At 40.2% G+C, this 15,095-nt stretch overlaps 2 protein-coding genes across 3 annotated transcripts in view; both read right to left on the bottom strand.

The window, feature by feature from the left end:
* Positions 1 to 1,573: 1,573 nt before the first annotated feature.
* Positions 1,574 to 3,697, bottom strand: LOC136867084 (uncharacterized). The gene is made up of 2 exons (XM_067144189.2): positions 2,335 to 3,697; positions 1,574 to 2,185 (listed from the first exon to the last, which is right to left on the bottom strand). The coding sequence occupies exons 1-2, from the start codon at positions 2,551 to 2,553 to the stop codon at positions 1,796 to 1,798; spliced, it is 609 nt and encodes a 202-aa protein (XP_067000290.2). The 5' UTR covers positions 2,554 to 3,697; the 3' UTR covers positions 1,574 to 1,795.
* A 2,441-nt stretch (positions 3,698 to 6,138) lies between these two features.
* bonsai (28S ribosomal protein S15, mitochondrial) overlaps positions 6,139 to 15,095 on the bottom strand; it is a 34,708-nt gene continuing 25,751 nt past the window's right edge. For both annotated transcript variants that reach the window (XM_067135165.2, XM_067135164.2), the window contains exon 4: positions 6,139 to 6,518. In XM_067135165.2, coding sequence (XP_066991266.2) covers positions 6,245 to 6,518 — 274 coding nt within the window. In that variant the 3' untranslated portion in view covers positions 6,139 to 6,244. The remainder of the gene's footprint in view (positions 6,519 to 15,095) is intronic.

The following is a 15,095-nucleotide window of genomic DNA, read 5'->3' as shown; positions in this document are numbered from 1 at the left end:
AAACTGTCTAAGGAAGTGGATGATGACACATGGGAACTGCATTACAAGATCGTTATGAAGAAATCGCCATGAACTGCACTCTCTCAAATCCAACTATGGACTCAAAAAACCACAGAGGATTAAATGAACACACTATTTCCAGATCACCCTGAGAGGACTGATGATGAGGATAAAAAGGAAAAAGGTAATATACCTCTTTTCATTCGAAGATTTGACGAGAGCGATTAGTTCCCTTAAAAATATAAAGGCCCCAGGACCAGATGGCATTCCAGCAGCGATACTAAAGATGCTAATTCTGTTCACAGCTGCTGATGTAAATGTAAGACAACTGACTGATATCATGTGTTTATAGTGTTCACAGGAAAATAGATTGACTAGTTTTAATATGCAAAGGGAAATCTGGGGGCTCTAGGCCTTTATGTATGCTGGATACTGCTTGGAAAGGCTTTGAGAAACTTCTGCAGCCAAAAATACTCTCTCAGCAGTCCACTCAGCTGGGAATCTATCCGACCGTCGGAACGGATTTCAACAAAGACATTCAACAATCGATGCAGTGCAAGAAGTAGTGAACACTGTGGAAAGTGCACAAATGCATAATCATCATTCTCAAAAAGTGACACTTCTTGTGGACTTGGATGTTAAGAACACTTTCAATTCAGCAAGATAGAATGACATGTTATAAATGTTTCAGGAAACCTTAAACCTTCAAACTACCAAGGTATCTCATGTGCATAATGAGAAACTATTTGAAAGATCGTACTCTACTTCGCCTCAATCTTGACCTACTCATTTCTTCTTTTTCTGTCTCTCTGATGTGCTCCTCTACTTGGTCAACTATTCTTATTTCTGTCATTTTTGTAATTTATGTTGTTTTTTTTGCTGATCTAAATTTTTCTTGGAATTTTTCTTTGGCTTTCTGTCTTCCATATGTCCTATTGCTCTGCTTACTTCTCTACCTAACCTGGAATATTGTGCTTAATATTTGTCACCTAGTGAAGTTCTAGATTTTCAAATCCATATTGCAAGAAAAAAAAAAAATACCCTCAAGATCATGTTATTTTTCTTGCTAATTGTGTCCACTTTGATTAGGACTTTTTTTTCTCTCTCTCCTACTTTTGTTGTCTCATTTCTTAGAATTAAATATCCATCCTACTTTTATTGCAGCTATTTAGATTTCTTTTTACTTTGCTCATGGTCTCCGCATTTACATTTTTTCCCCTTTATCCAGCAGTTCAAGGCATTCTCCCCACCAAGCCTCAGGGCCCTACTGTAATGGGAGTAAAATACTTTTCCTACCATCTTTCTAAGTGTTTGTTATGTGTAGGGCTCGGATCGATATGCTCAATAAAATCTCCAGATATGCTTGAAAACCATGTGTTTTATGCTCGATAAATATGCTCGTAAAACCCATTATATGCTCCATAGATATGCCCAAAATACCCATTATATGCGGTTAAATATGCAGAATATGCTCCAAAAACACCGTTAAAAACTATAGAAAGGAAAGTAAAACGAATAAACCAATAACATATATTTATATAAGAGCTTTATTTTCTAATTGTATGTATGATACACTGCGATATACTCGCATTCAAGTTTCAAGTACATATATGAGAAGTTTTCTTATAAAAGTTACAGTTTAAAAGATCATTTACAAAATGTTCAGAATTAGGAGATTCAATGAAGTAGATCTGCAATGGTCTGTACGACAAGAATTTTTTTCTATTTTTTCAGTTTTGAATGATTTTCTTAAATCAGTCAATGAAATTTCAATGATGAGAATGATCTTTCGACTTCAACTGACACGAGAGGTAAATACTTGAATGATCCTGCTTCTTGTGCAGAGTACTTCGGAAAGTCCTCTGATGGTGCAGACTCGCCACGCAGCATCCTCTCCAAGTCCAACACTGCACTCCAACCGGGATTTCGAGCTAGCACGAACTCCAACTTTTGTTTCACGGTTTTCCCAGTCTCTCCAGGCTACGAGTTGTCTTCTTGGATGATGCCTTGTAGCGACCACTTCAACCAACTCCATCCCTCGCGATTCTAACTTTAGGATGGCCTCAGGAATGATGCTCATATAGGCTTTTATGAAAGTCAAGGATGGCATCAAGCCCTTCATTTTAAAAGCAGCCTTAGCTTTTGCGATGTACTTGCTGTCCGCCTCATCAAACGTATTGATCACCTGGAAAAAATATAATTGAAAAACATTAGCCGAGGAGAATAACTGAGAAAGTTAGGCGCCGTATGATGGAGTAAACATAAAAGGTATGAAAAGAATGATAGAGAAAACTTTGACAATGAGAAGATTTTAAACATTTCAAATAGTCTTACCTCTTCAATTGCCCTATGATTTTCAGAACAATACAAGGCAGCCAAGATCGAAGTTCTCCATCGCGTCAATATAGGTTCGGGAGGTAAAGGGAGCTTTGGATGCATCGTCTTGAAGTCACGGACGCGAGAAGGAGCCTTGATGAAAATTTTCTTCACTGAAGATATGACACTGTTGACGCTGGACGATTTTTCGCGCAGCTCCTCAGCAACTCTGTGCATCGCGTGGGCAAGACAAATAACATCTTCAGGTAGAGAAGCTTGAGGCTCTTCCCAGCCTTAATCATGTAGGGAGCAGTGTCAGTCACTAATGCGAGTACTTTGTTTACCTCCTCATCTGAAAAGTTTGTCCACAGCAAGCCTGAAACAGGAATGCATAAAATGAAGGGTGAACCGTTCAGTTAATGGGATTCTGACATGTCGTACGACCGCAAGAGATATTTAACTCTCATAACTATCACAGTCTTCACTAAGCATACGTAGAATGCATTGAAATCATAGCCGGATCTTCTTTGGCAAAACGCTCGAAAAATACATTAACAAAAATATACTTACGCAGAGCTGCTTGCACTGTTCGCACGGTATTCTCGAGAGATTACCTTCATTACGACAGAGCCAGCTCCATGTTAAAATTACTTCTAAATTGATTAAATGAGAATGCGGAATACAGCAATCGTGCATGAATTCATACCTTTCCATACTCTGAAGAAAAGTAATTTTTACGTAGGGTCGACTCATGAGGCAACTCTCTTCCTGCAAAGTCCTTGAAGAGAGCTCTAATCTCAGCATGTTCAGTCTTGTAGAGGGGTATGTTGGCGCTTAAGAACGCCCTACAAACTCCGGAAGAGAACTCGTCCGAGTGCTGTTGCTGATTGAACAAAGGTTGTATCAGCGCTTGTTTCTTCGATTTCCTGTTTTTAAATTCTTCAACTTTTGCTGAGGGCCCACTCGTGGCTTTATGTTGGGAAAATTGAAAACTCTTTGAAATCTTGATCTGAAAGTAAATAGCTAGGTACGCATAAGTGAGAAAAAATACACTGAATGAACAAAAATAAATTATTGCGGACTGTGGAATTATTGTAAAATATTGCAGTAGAACTACGAGCACCCTCTCAACGATGCCATGAAAAACCAGCAAATCCAAATGTCAATTTCCGCCTCGGAAGTGTAAAATCTGAGGATCTAACAGGTCTACACTCCGACTTCTTAGACTTTTCTCTACTTACCTAGTAAGTAGGCACCGTAGGCTGCACATACAGCTTACTTGAAATTTCAACTGCTTGACCAGTAATATCTTTAATAATAATAATAATGTTATTTGTTTTACGTCCCACTAACTACTTTTGGTCTTCGGAGACGCTGAGGTGCCGGAATTTAGTCCCGCAGGAGTTCTTTTACGTGCTAGTAAATCTACCGACACGAGGCTGACTTATCTGAGCACCTTCAAATACCACTGGACTGAGCCAGGATCGAACCTGCCACGTTCGGGCTAGAAGGCCAGCGCCTTAACCATCTGAGCCACTCAGCCCGGCAGTAATATCTTTAAGAACGTAGATGCGAAAATGTCAATAAGAACTTAGGTACCTCTTTTTCGCACATTTTGCAGAAAAGAATTTTCCCGTCAGTTGCACATCGTCGGAGTAAAAAAACTCAGAGATTCCTTAACTTTAGGCATCGTGTACTTAGAAATCACAAGAACACGATAGATACATACGGATACGTTTACGAACTGAGAAATGAGATTAGAATGCAGAAACTTCACTTGACCGAGATGGATCTTCCACCACTTCATGGGAAAAGCCACCTAAACAATACTGGTTCCCAAAATAGGCACACCATTAAAAAACCTCACATTTCAAAGTGAAAGGATGCTTGGGGCTTCCAGAGCTTATCTGACGAGCCGCACTCTAATCCGACAGAGGCCAATTATGGTGTGTGAATGACCTCACTAAGGGTTAAAAACCTGCGGTTCTATTATTCGCATCAGATAGCCTTTTCAATAATTATTTCTGTTTTCGAACCTTAAGGATGGTCAGGGCCCCAATTCGGGGAAAATTCGAAAAACAAACTATTTAGACGAAAACCACAAGAATATGCATTTATATGCTTCTATTCTGAAAACTGTGTTTTTATGCATTTATATGCTCGATAAATTTAAATTCTGTTGGTCCCAGAGAGATGAAAATACCACCGAAAGGCTTCTTTCAATGTGTACTATTCAGGAAAATAATATGCTAATATGCTCGAATCCGAGCCCTAGTCATCATGTTGCTCAACGTGCTGTTCATTTGTTTAGACTTGATGCAGTTTATCTGAGGTTGGGTTTGGTGCTAAGGACGTTGAAGTGCCATGTAATTTAATTTTTCCTTGCTATATATTGTGTAACCTCTGAAATCCGGTTACAATTATTATCAAGAGCCACAATATTGTCATACCTAACGTCAAGTACAGAAAACTTAGCGACAACTTTGTCCACAACGACTTTCTTATTCATCATTTCTATGATGGCATTACAGTGCTTCGTGAATACTGATCTAATAATTCCACGCTTCTTCACGGCCGATTTTCAAATGTCTTCTTTTTCCACAGTCGTCATTGCAATGGCCGAAAAAAACTACTCCAAAAGAATAGAAGATAATCAATAACAACCAAACCCGATAGCACAAATAAGGTTCAGGGAAACAACAACAACAACAACAGATGTGCCCTATCACGGTCGCCAAATGTCAAATATCATATGATTAAACAGTTAGCAGATATCCCCTTTTATCCTTTTTATTTGATCTATAATTCAATATTCCGTCCCATACTATATGAACAGAGCATCTAAACATATGTTGGATACAAAGAAGATTACATAACAAAACAAAACACTCACTCATACCAAAAGCGTCCAAGGAATACAACTATAGTTCTATAGTTCACGCTGGTGCTGCCACAACGGGTTTGCACTTCTAGTTAATTTTGCTCACAAAGTTAAGTTGTCCACAGAGGAAGAATCAACATCTCTCTGCAAGTGGAGATGTAGACAAAAGGTAAAATTAATAAACTGCAAATAAAATGATTGCACCTTCTATACTTTCAAAAATATAATATTTCATCATCAAGTAGCAAACAAACACAAGCAAAAACAGCTGCATATTTTTAACATTAGTCAGCAATGGAAGTACTGTATTACCTTTCAGAAGATTTCACCTCTGCCAGTCAAGGTTTACCCAATGGTTATTCAAATCCATTTCACTGCACCAGCTAAAACTGATACACCTTTGTGTTCTACTTAGTGATATTTTATTAAACTCAAATGATACAACCACTTTTGATTTGCAAAACCTGGTCAACGTGGGCAGAGCTGCTGGTAAAAGCTACTCATACAAAAAACTTGCTTGTTTTGCTTGTTGTTTAAAGGGGCCTAACATCGAAGTCATCGGCCCCATACAAAAAGCAGGAAAATAATTTTTTAGAACACTTTCTATGCTTATATGTTATAAAATACAGCATAATTATGAAAACATAATCTAATGAATACGGTAGATAAATGTAAAATATAACTCTCTGGCACCTTCTTTTTCCTCCTCTAATATCAACTATCCCCTATGTTCAGTGGCTTGTCAATTACTTTTCATGGATTTCTGATGTTACCTAAGGATATTTAAAAATTGGGCAAATTGGGCCCCTTAGAGTTGAGAAAGATTAAACTACCATGCATAATAGTAAACAAACTTGCTTTACTCTGACCTTTCAGCAAATATTTGTTTCTTAATTCTTCAATTTAATTCAATACAGTTTTCAATAAATGAAAGACAATCATATGAATACAAAATATTTAATAGCTATTATTCATGCAATGATCACAAAACATTTAATACACTATGGTAGTATTAATTATCCACATAATGTTTCATTCATTCCAATTCTAAGTCTCTCTAATTATTCCTTGTCCAATCTCAAGTTCTTTTAGTTGTTTCAACACTTTATCAATATCATTTTGATTAAAAGAAGGTTTAATTCCACAAGCTTCCTCCTCTTCAATAATCCACTTCAACTTTGCTGCTTTTTCTTGTAAAAATGCTGCCTTTTGTGATTCTAAACTTTCTCTGTAGCTAGCAAGACGCTCTTCTTTTATCTTCTCACAATACCTGTCAGTCAACTTGCGAAGAGAATCCTTGCGTGTTACCCAATGGAAATGGCTAGAACAAATCAATATTGAATCATTAAAAGGTGACATTTCACAGTGCAGAAATAATATAAGAAACAGAAGAGATGTAGGAGATATTGGGCCTGTTTTACCAGATGGTCCTAACACTGAGTTTTGGTAGTTTGATATTTTTTAAACTATCTACGCACTTAAGCACAGAAAACTTAGGTTATGTTAAGCTGCCAGCAGTTAACTGCTTGGCCCTTTATCACTTAAATCTAATTTACTAAATTATAGAATAATGACTGAAAGGAAAGTAGACCTTTATTAACCTGGAAAGTACAATGTTTTTATTTTTCTCTTTACGGGTTCAATTTTATCAAAAATGATGATAGTCACAGAAGGGAAGCCATGAAGAGCTATTTTCATGTAAACTGGATCTACGAGTTGTCAAGAATAGCCTGGTACAACACAGTACCGCATGTCTCTTATGAGAGCAAATTTTGTGAAGTTTGGTAATATACTTATGTTACATAATACAGTAGAGTCTCGTTAATCCGAACTAATTGGGACCGGAGTCTGTTCGGATTACAAAATTTTTGGATTAACCGGAAAAATATTTTCTAATAATAATGTTATTGTTTTTACATCCCGCTAACTACTTTTACGGTTTCCGGAGACACCTAGGTGCCGGGATTTTCTCCAACAGGAGTTCTTTTATATGCCAGAAAAACTACCGACACAGGCTGACGTATGTAAGCACCTTCAAATACCACCAGACTGAGACAGGATCGAACCTGCCAAGTTGAGGTCAGAAGGCCAGCGCCTCAATCGTCTGAGGAAAATAGTTTCTTCAGTACAGTACAGTACATACTGTAATTTGAAATGTCCATTCTTTCGCAGTCACATTAATAAAATACTGTATAAAATTACAGTAGGGTAGTTAAGAACCCGTAGAGGAGAGAACGACAATGAAAATGACATTAGCGAGTGGATGGAAACTGACTGTCATCAATTACAAACAGGCCAAGAAATTGTAGCTATGGTGGAGAAAGAATATGGAAGTAGATGAGGAACACAGTGATGACGAAGAAGACCACAATGAACAACTAGTGTCACATTCAGATGCCGCGGCCGCTGTAGAACTTACCGTACACTGCGCCGAGCAACATTCCGCTGCTACGCCCACTGATGTGATATTTACGAGACGCTGGTTTAACACTGAATCTTCGAGTAGGTTCCAATCACTACGACAAAAGAAACTAACAGACTTTGTAAAGATAAATGACTAGTGATTGATGGTTTATGATGTGTAATTATGTTTACATTAAGTTATTCTAGTAAAATATGGCCAATAAAATGCAAGTAAATCTTCATTCTATAATATTGTAATGTCTTGGTGGGGTAAATAAATGACCAAATGAGTACAGAACCTGGTAGCATCCTATTTCTAAGATTTATTATCTAAAAAAAAAAAAAAAACACACACACACAATAGCCGAGCTTACAACTTAAGCAAGTACACTTACACGATTCGCGCTCTCTCTCTTAGTTTCTCATGTCACACTCGTTAGCGCTGTCACGGTCCACAGCCTACACGTCAGTCTCGCCGGTCGGGACAGTATCCGCTGTTCACTCAAACCGTCGAACCCTATTCGCAGTCTACACGTCGTACCCGGTGTTCCCTTCTTCGCTGCTCCAGAACACCCAAGATTCTTCTCCAGCAGCCAGCCACAAGGGACTCACACACACACGACGCCAGGGGAACAGGAACGAGTCCTCGGCTCCAACAAGCAGATAATCCATCAGGCTGCACTTTCCCAGGCCATCACTGACTGCACTCCAGCGAACTCAATCTCGCTTTCACTCACTCTTACTCACTAACTCCGTCTAACTCTCACTAACTGACTGACTGCAAGTAACTGCTCTTATATACCTGCGCCAGCCCTTCTGGAATAGTCCGGATGTTCGATGGATCCAGCAACCTCGCGAAATAGAAGACTCCAGATTAATCTCGAGTAATTTCCGTTGTCCCATGCGGCGCGACCACGGACAGAAGAGAGAAGGGCCCCCCAGCACTTAAATGTTGCTCGCGATTGGCGTGCTCGAGCCTAAGGGGGTGGGGCGATGGGTGACGAGCTCAGCGCGTAGCGACTTGGCATGGCGGACGCTATAACCATTACATTGCCCCCTCCTTAAGGCAGCTCGTCCCGAGCTGCTCCGCGGTACGCTGCAATGTGGTTTGTTTGGTTGGCCACCACCTTCCCATGGGGGATCCGCTGAGTCCGGTCGACGGTGTCCTCGTCCCCGTTGATGACGATCAGCAAATCCTCGCGTGGCAGCTGGATCTTTGGTGGTTTTCCTTTCCTCCACACCCAAGTCCACTTTCAGGGCTTGAGCGCCTTCGTAGTCCTCTGGTGTGATGCCCAGGACTGGCTTGCTCGCCCCAGATTTAGCCCTGCTGAAATTCCTCTTCTTCCGGGGTGCAGAATTTGATGTTCGTACCAGCACGCGGCTTTGTGCCGGAACAAGTGTCCTAGTTAGGTGGCATCCTCATTCGTTGGTCACTGGTTCGTCTTCCATTGGTGCTCCGTCCCCTAATAGGGGTCCCTCCAGCTGTACCGTTGAAGTCGCTGCCTCAGTCTCATGGGCCATCATCAGAGCCTCTTCGTAGTTCTGTTTCCTGCCGGTCGTCCTCCCTGGACGGGTCTCAGCGCCACGTGGTGTATCACAGCCGTCAGCCGCCTCGAGCTTGATGTCACTTTGGGATAACTCTTCCACAATCACGTCTCCTGGTCGCTTGATCTCGGCGTCGAATTCCTGCGGCGTTATATCGGCGCGCTGAGTCTTCTCCTGCAGCTGGACTCGGTAGGTGGCTCTCGGTTGCTGGACACCGCAGCGCACGTCGAGCACTCCCACAACCTCCTCGTAGGTTGAACTTGGCTGGGGGCTGCGTTGTACTGTCATCTTCTGTACACGTAGTCCGGCGATCGGATATTTGGCACTCTTCTTGGACGTCGATCCGGTCCCGAACTGGGTCCGGCATGTTCTCTTGGAAGTAATCCAGTCGTCCCGTAGGGTTTCCAACTTCACGACGGTGGAGCCGCCGTCGCTGCTAGCAGGATCCATTCGTGTCTCCACAGCCATTGTTTCCGCACGCAGGGCACTTACTTCCAACGCTGGGCCTCGAACTCCGGACTCCACACCCGCGAGCATCTCTTCGGACCGCTTCTCGTCCAGTTCGTTCTCGTCCTGCACATCGTCATTGTTGACCTCTTTTTCGAGAGAGCGCACTTCATTTTCTGACTTTAGCTGCTCGCTCTTCCGTTCGTTCACTGGAGTCTGTTTTCAATTGGCCCGAGTTTGATCTCCGCTCAGATCTCAGTTCACTAACGAGTTTGCCATAACCAGATAAAATTTTATTTTCAAGTTCATTAAACTTGCTTAGAAAAATCTGGAGCTCTTCGGAATTCATTTCACTAGTAAAAATTTCTGTCGACTACAAAATACACTACCAGGTACTCGATTCTGACACCAGTTTTTACGTAAGAGTTTATTCACTAGTTTATCACACTTCTCCATCCCACTTCTGACGCCAGTTGTAACGTGTTGGCGGGGTAAATAAATTACCAAATGAGTACCGAACCTGGTAGCGTCCTATTTCTAAGATTTATTATCTAAGCACTACAATTACACATTTACACACACGCAGACGATAGCCGAGCTTACAACTTACGCAAGTACACTTACACACTTACACGTTTCGTGCTCTCTCTCTTAGTTTCTCATGTCACACTCGTTAGCGCTGTCACGGTCCACAGCCTACACGTCAGTCTCGCCAGTCGGGACAGTATCCGCTGTTCACTCAATCCGTCGAACCCTGTTCGCAGTCTACACACGTCGTACCCAGTGTTCCCTTCTTCGCTGCTCCAGAACACCCAAGGTTCTTCTCCAGCAGCCAGCCACAAGGGACTCGCACACACACGACGTCAGGGGAACAGGAACGAGTCCTCGGCTCCAACAAGCAGATAATCCATCAGGCTGCACTTTCCCAGGCCATCACTGACTGCGCTCCAGCGAACTCAATCTCGCTCTCACTCATTCTTACTCACTAACTCCGTCTAACTTTCACTGACTCACTGACTGCAAGTAACTGCTCTTATATACCTGCGCCAGCCCTTCTGGAGTAGTCCGGATGTTCGATGGATCCAGGAACCTCGTGAAACAGAAGACTCCAGATTAATCTTGAGTAATTTCCGTCGTCCCATATGACGTGACCACGGACAGAAGAGAAGGCCCGCCCAGCACTTAAATGTTGCTCGTGACTGGCGCACTCGAGCCTAAGGAGGTGGGGCGATGGGTGACGAGCTCGGCGCGTAGCGACTTGGCATGGCGGATGCTATAACCATTACAATATGTTCTTTCATTTTAATAAGGAGATTTTTTTAAGAAAATTGAATATTTCAGTTCGGATTAACCAGACTTTCCGATTAACGGGGTTCAAATAAACGGGACTCTAGTGTAATTGTTTTTGAATGTGACTATGTGGTCTGGTTGAAAAATAAACTGAACATGTATTTACAGAAAAATATAGGCACATTAAATTTAAAAACGTATATCCGTAGACTATTTTTCACAACTGTTCGTAAAATTGGGCTGCATTTAGAAATGGGAAACCACAGAAAAACCATCTTCAGGGCTGCCGACAGTGAGATTCGAACCTACTATCTCCCGAATACTGGATACTGGCCGCACTTAAGCGACTGCAGCTATCGAGCTCGGTCCCGGATCCTTGATATTGATTACTATTTATATTATATTGTGGTTGAAGAAAACGTTTCGGTTCGTGTTTTGGGTCTTGAAGGCAATGTTAATATTTTGTTTTTTGATGGTATTAGTTATTTGGTATATAGCTGGAGAAGTGAGGGGAGGAGTTGAGTTTGTTTGTGTCAATAAGCCATTAACTTTTATTGGATTAAAATGTTTATAGAATACCATAAAATAACATACATAGAATAACATACCACTTAGTCGAGCAGCAGCTCTTCTTCTTTCTCTTAATTCTTCCCAGCCCAAACTTTGCAACATTTTTGTAACGCTACTCTTTTGTCGGAAATCACCCAGAACAAATCTAGCTGCTTTTCTTTGGATTTTTTCCAGTTCTTGAATCAAGTAATCCTGGTGAGGGTCCCATACACTGGAACCATACTCTAGTTGGGGTCTCACCAGAGACTTACATGCCCTCTCCTTTACATCCTTACTACAACCCCTAAACACCCTCATAACTATGTGCAGAGATCTGCACCCTTTATTTACAATCCCCCTACCGAGCTCGATAGCTGCAGTCGCTTAAGTGCGGCCAGTATCCAGTAATCGGGAGATAGTGGGTTTGAGCCGCACTGTCGGCAGCCCTGAAGATGGTTTTCCGTGGTTTCCCATTTTCACACCAGGCAAATGCCGGGGCTGTACCTTAATTAAGGCCACCGCCGCTTCCTTCCACTTCCTAGACCTTTCCTATCCCATCGTCGCCATAAGACGTATCTCTGTCAGTGCGACGATAAGCAAAAAAAAAAAAAAAAAAAAAAAAAAAAAAAAAAAAAAAAAAAAAAAAAAAAAAAAAAAAATTACAATCCCATTTATGTGATTACCCCAATGAAAATCTTTCCTTATATTGACACCTAGATGCTTATAATGATCCCCAAAAGGAACTTTCACCCCATCAACGCAGTAATTAAAACTGAGAGGACTTTTCCTATTTGTGAAACACACAACCTGACTTTTAACCCCGTCTACTGATCGAGGATCAGTAATTTTACGTTAGGCGTACTTAATATACCAGATTATCTTTCTTAATTTAACTTAAATGATGGCCGTCTTTTGAATATTTGAGTTAACTGTTAATCTTTTCTTCTTCCTAGTAATCTAAGTTTAATTAATTAACTTTAGTAATCTAAGTTTAATTAATTAACTTTATTATGTTGCAGCTCACTGAGCCTGATTTAGTAGTATTGTTCTTTCCAAGCTGTTAAACCGTTTCTAATACTTTAAAATTACATCTTTTGAAACTCAGTATCTGGTTGGTCTTTCTTTCGACTAGTCTTACAGGTTAATACTGTACCAGTTTAATTCTAAGTATCCACGGTTAAGTTTTCTTTGCTTTAGTAATTATGTTTGTGTGGGGTATGTGCCCAGTGATTAGTTTCATATTTATGTATTGATTTACCTTGTCTTGTACTCATACCAGTTCAAAGGACAGTACCAGCTGGTGCAGTAAGTGGTAGCAGAGCGTGGTTACATTGTGGTACCGTTCGCTCCGATCTACCTGATGGTTGTCGCATCCTTCCTTTGTGTAATTGTTTCTAGTACGGTATTAAGTTGTCAGGGAGTTGAAAGAAAAACGGAAGCTAATATCGTGTGGAAACATATTGTAAAAAGGAATAGCATTCATCTGGTTTAACATTGTGTTGTTTTTGTGTTTCATGTAAATTGTCATCATGGAGCATGAGGTTATGTCTCCGTTCCAGTTAAGGAAAGGCGAACTGCTGTATGAACTTACCATACGAGGTACCGTGCCTGCTAGAATACGCTGCATTATTATCTTCCTGTATGGAAATTCCTATTGATCTTTCTGTTATCAAAAGAAGTGAAGTGGGTGAGTCCTTGCACATTATTAATTCAGCTTTAAATTAAATCAAAATGATAATCGCAGAATTTAGTGAAGTAACTTCTACCAAAGCACAGATCAACCGCTTCAGAGCGAGATTATATCACTACTCTGGAAGAGTTAAGGATCTCTTGTCTATTAAACCGAATGTTGAATTCATTAGTGAAATTACTGATTTGTTGTCGCTTACTTCTAGCATATCTGCAGATTTAGACTTGCTAATTGCCAGTAGAGAAATGGAGAGCTTATCAGTTGCTGACAGAGGATCTGGCTCTAATCCTAGTGCAAATAATCATGTGAAATCAGTGTTGTGTCCTCCCACTCATCATGTTAATGTGACAAAGCAAACCCTGTGCTGGTAAATTCTTAATTTTGGTTAAGTTTGCGGGTGACTGCTTGTAATTAATTTTGCGTGCTCCGATATAATGATTGTAGAATTTGAAATTTATTGACCTGCTTGTAGTTGAGCACGGCTCGCTTGGCTCAGAGTTATGAGTGTACTACCTGTGCGGACGTGTTCTGAATTGTTTGTGTTGGTTATCTACCTGTGAATTAATTTTATTTTGCTTGGTGAGCTTATCTGATCAATTACTGTTCATGTTAAGCTTATTTTGTTTAGTATTTTGCACATGATAGTATGCGCTCTGGGAGCATCTTATTATGTTATCTGTCCTGGCTTTTGTTTTGCCTCCCAGACTTAATATTGTTGTTGTTATTATTATTATTATCATCATGAATTCCTGCATGGTGCTTAGGTGGTGTACTGCAAAACGGGGTAACTTCGGCCACTTTATTGTATATTTTTAAAAATAAAATGTGAAATATTCCCTCTAATTTTCTGAAAAATATAATATAAATTCTGCCATGTTTGTTCTTCATTTTTAAATATCAACATAATTCTAATTGTTATTCAGTAATGAATAATGATTATCGAAAGATTGGCCAGGGGTAACTTTGGCCGCTATAAAAATAACTCAAGAAACGAAGTTTTCTTCGATGTAATGTTACTTCGGCCACCGTGAATGTTTTTAAAAAACCTGCAAAACACCCAGTATCAACAATCACAAACATATTAAAACGATTTATGGTGAAACAGATGTATAGTGATCAAATTCACTTTTTCCCCAAAGAAGAAGCTATTTTATTTAGCCTAAGTGTACAAGCATTGTATGATATTACAAATTACATGTTGCATTGCATAAATATTTGTAATGGTACAAAAGATAATAAATAAAAGGTACGGAAATCATAAAGCCCAATTGTATGGAGAGAAAAAGTGGTCGGAAAAGAAGCAATTTTGTAGACTGTCCTCATAATACACTGTCTTCTAAATTAGAAAATATATGGGCCGTCATCAAGTTCTTAAATGTGTATTGTCCATGTCAACTGATATCCATCTATTTATCATTGAAAATGGAAACTGTCTTTCCCCTCCCTGTTGGGCTAAACTTCCCCATTTATTGTTATTGTGCCTTTATTAATTTCTTCTAAAGCATTCTTGAAGTAAACAGGATTGTAACTACAATATCCGCGGCCGCGTAATGTTTTCCTGTATGTTCTTGTCATGGCCGAAGTTACCCCGGAAGAGGACAACTTTTATCACAAAACTATTCCCTGAAAAACCTATTTGAATAAAATGCATCAAATTGTGTTGATCAGTTACCAGACAAACTTACATTTTGACCCCATAAAGCACTGGAATGGAGAATCGAATGCTGGGGCTAGAGAACAGTTTGTTTTCTGCTGTTACCAGAGAAGACAATAGTCGGGGCTGCAAAAAAAAAAAATCAACTGATTCAACAATGAGCCCGCCAATGCTATTTGGACTACTGAGTGTTGAAAGAGCATTCTATTTTATGTGCGTATTAGTTGTTGCAAGTAGTTCATCTTTTCCAATATAGGAGGCAGGAGAAAATAAGTGTTGCTATTCGTCAGTGGCCGAAATTACCCTGTATGGCCGAAGTT

The sequence above is a fragment of the Anabrus simplex genome, chromosome 1 (genome assembly GCF_040414725.1).
Source record: "Anabrus simplex isolate iqAnaSimp1 chromosome 1, ASM4041472v1, whole genome shotgun sequence".
In the NCBI taxonomy this organism is placed as follows: Eukaryota; Metazoa; Arthropoda; class Insecta; order Orthoptera; family Tettigoniidae; genus Anabrus; species Anabrus simplex.
This window is presented reverse-complemented; position numbering and strand designations above follow the sequence as displayed.

Bases quoted from the DNA above. Each gene is read 5' to 3' on its own strand.
- LOC136867084 (XM_067144189.2), bottom strand. From the start codon at position 2,553: ATGCACAGAGTTGCTGAGGAGCTGCGCGAAAAATCGTCCAGCGTCAAC. The intron at 2,186-2,334 runs GTAAGACTATTT...TATTTTTTCCAG, and splicing joins ATCATAGGGCAATTGAAGAG to GTGATCAATACGTTTGATGA.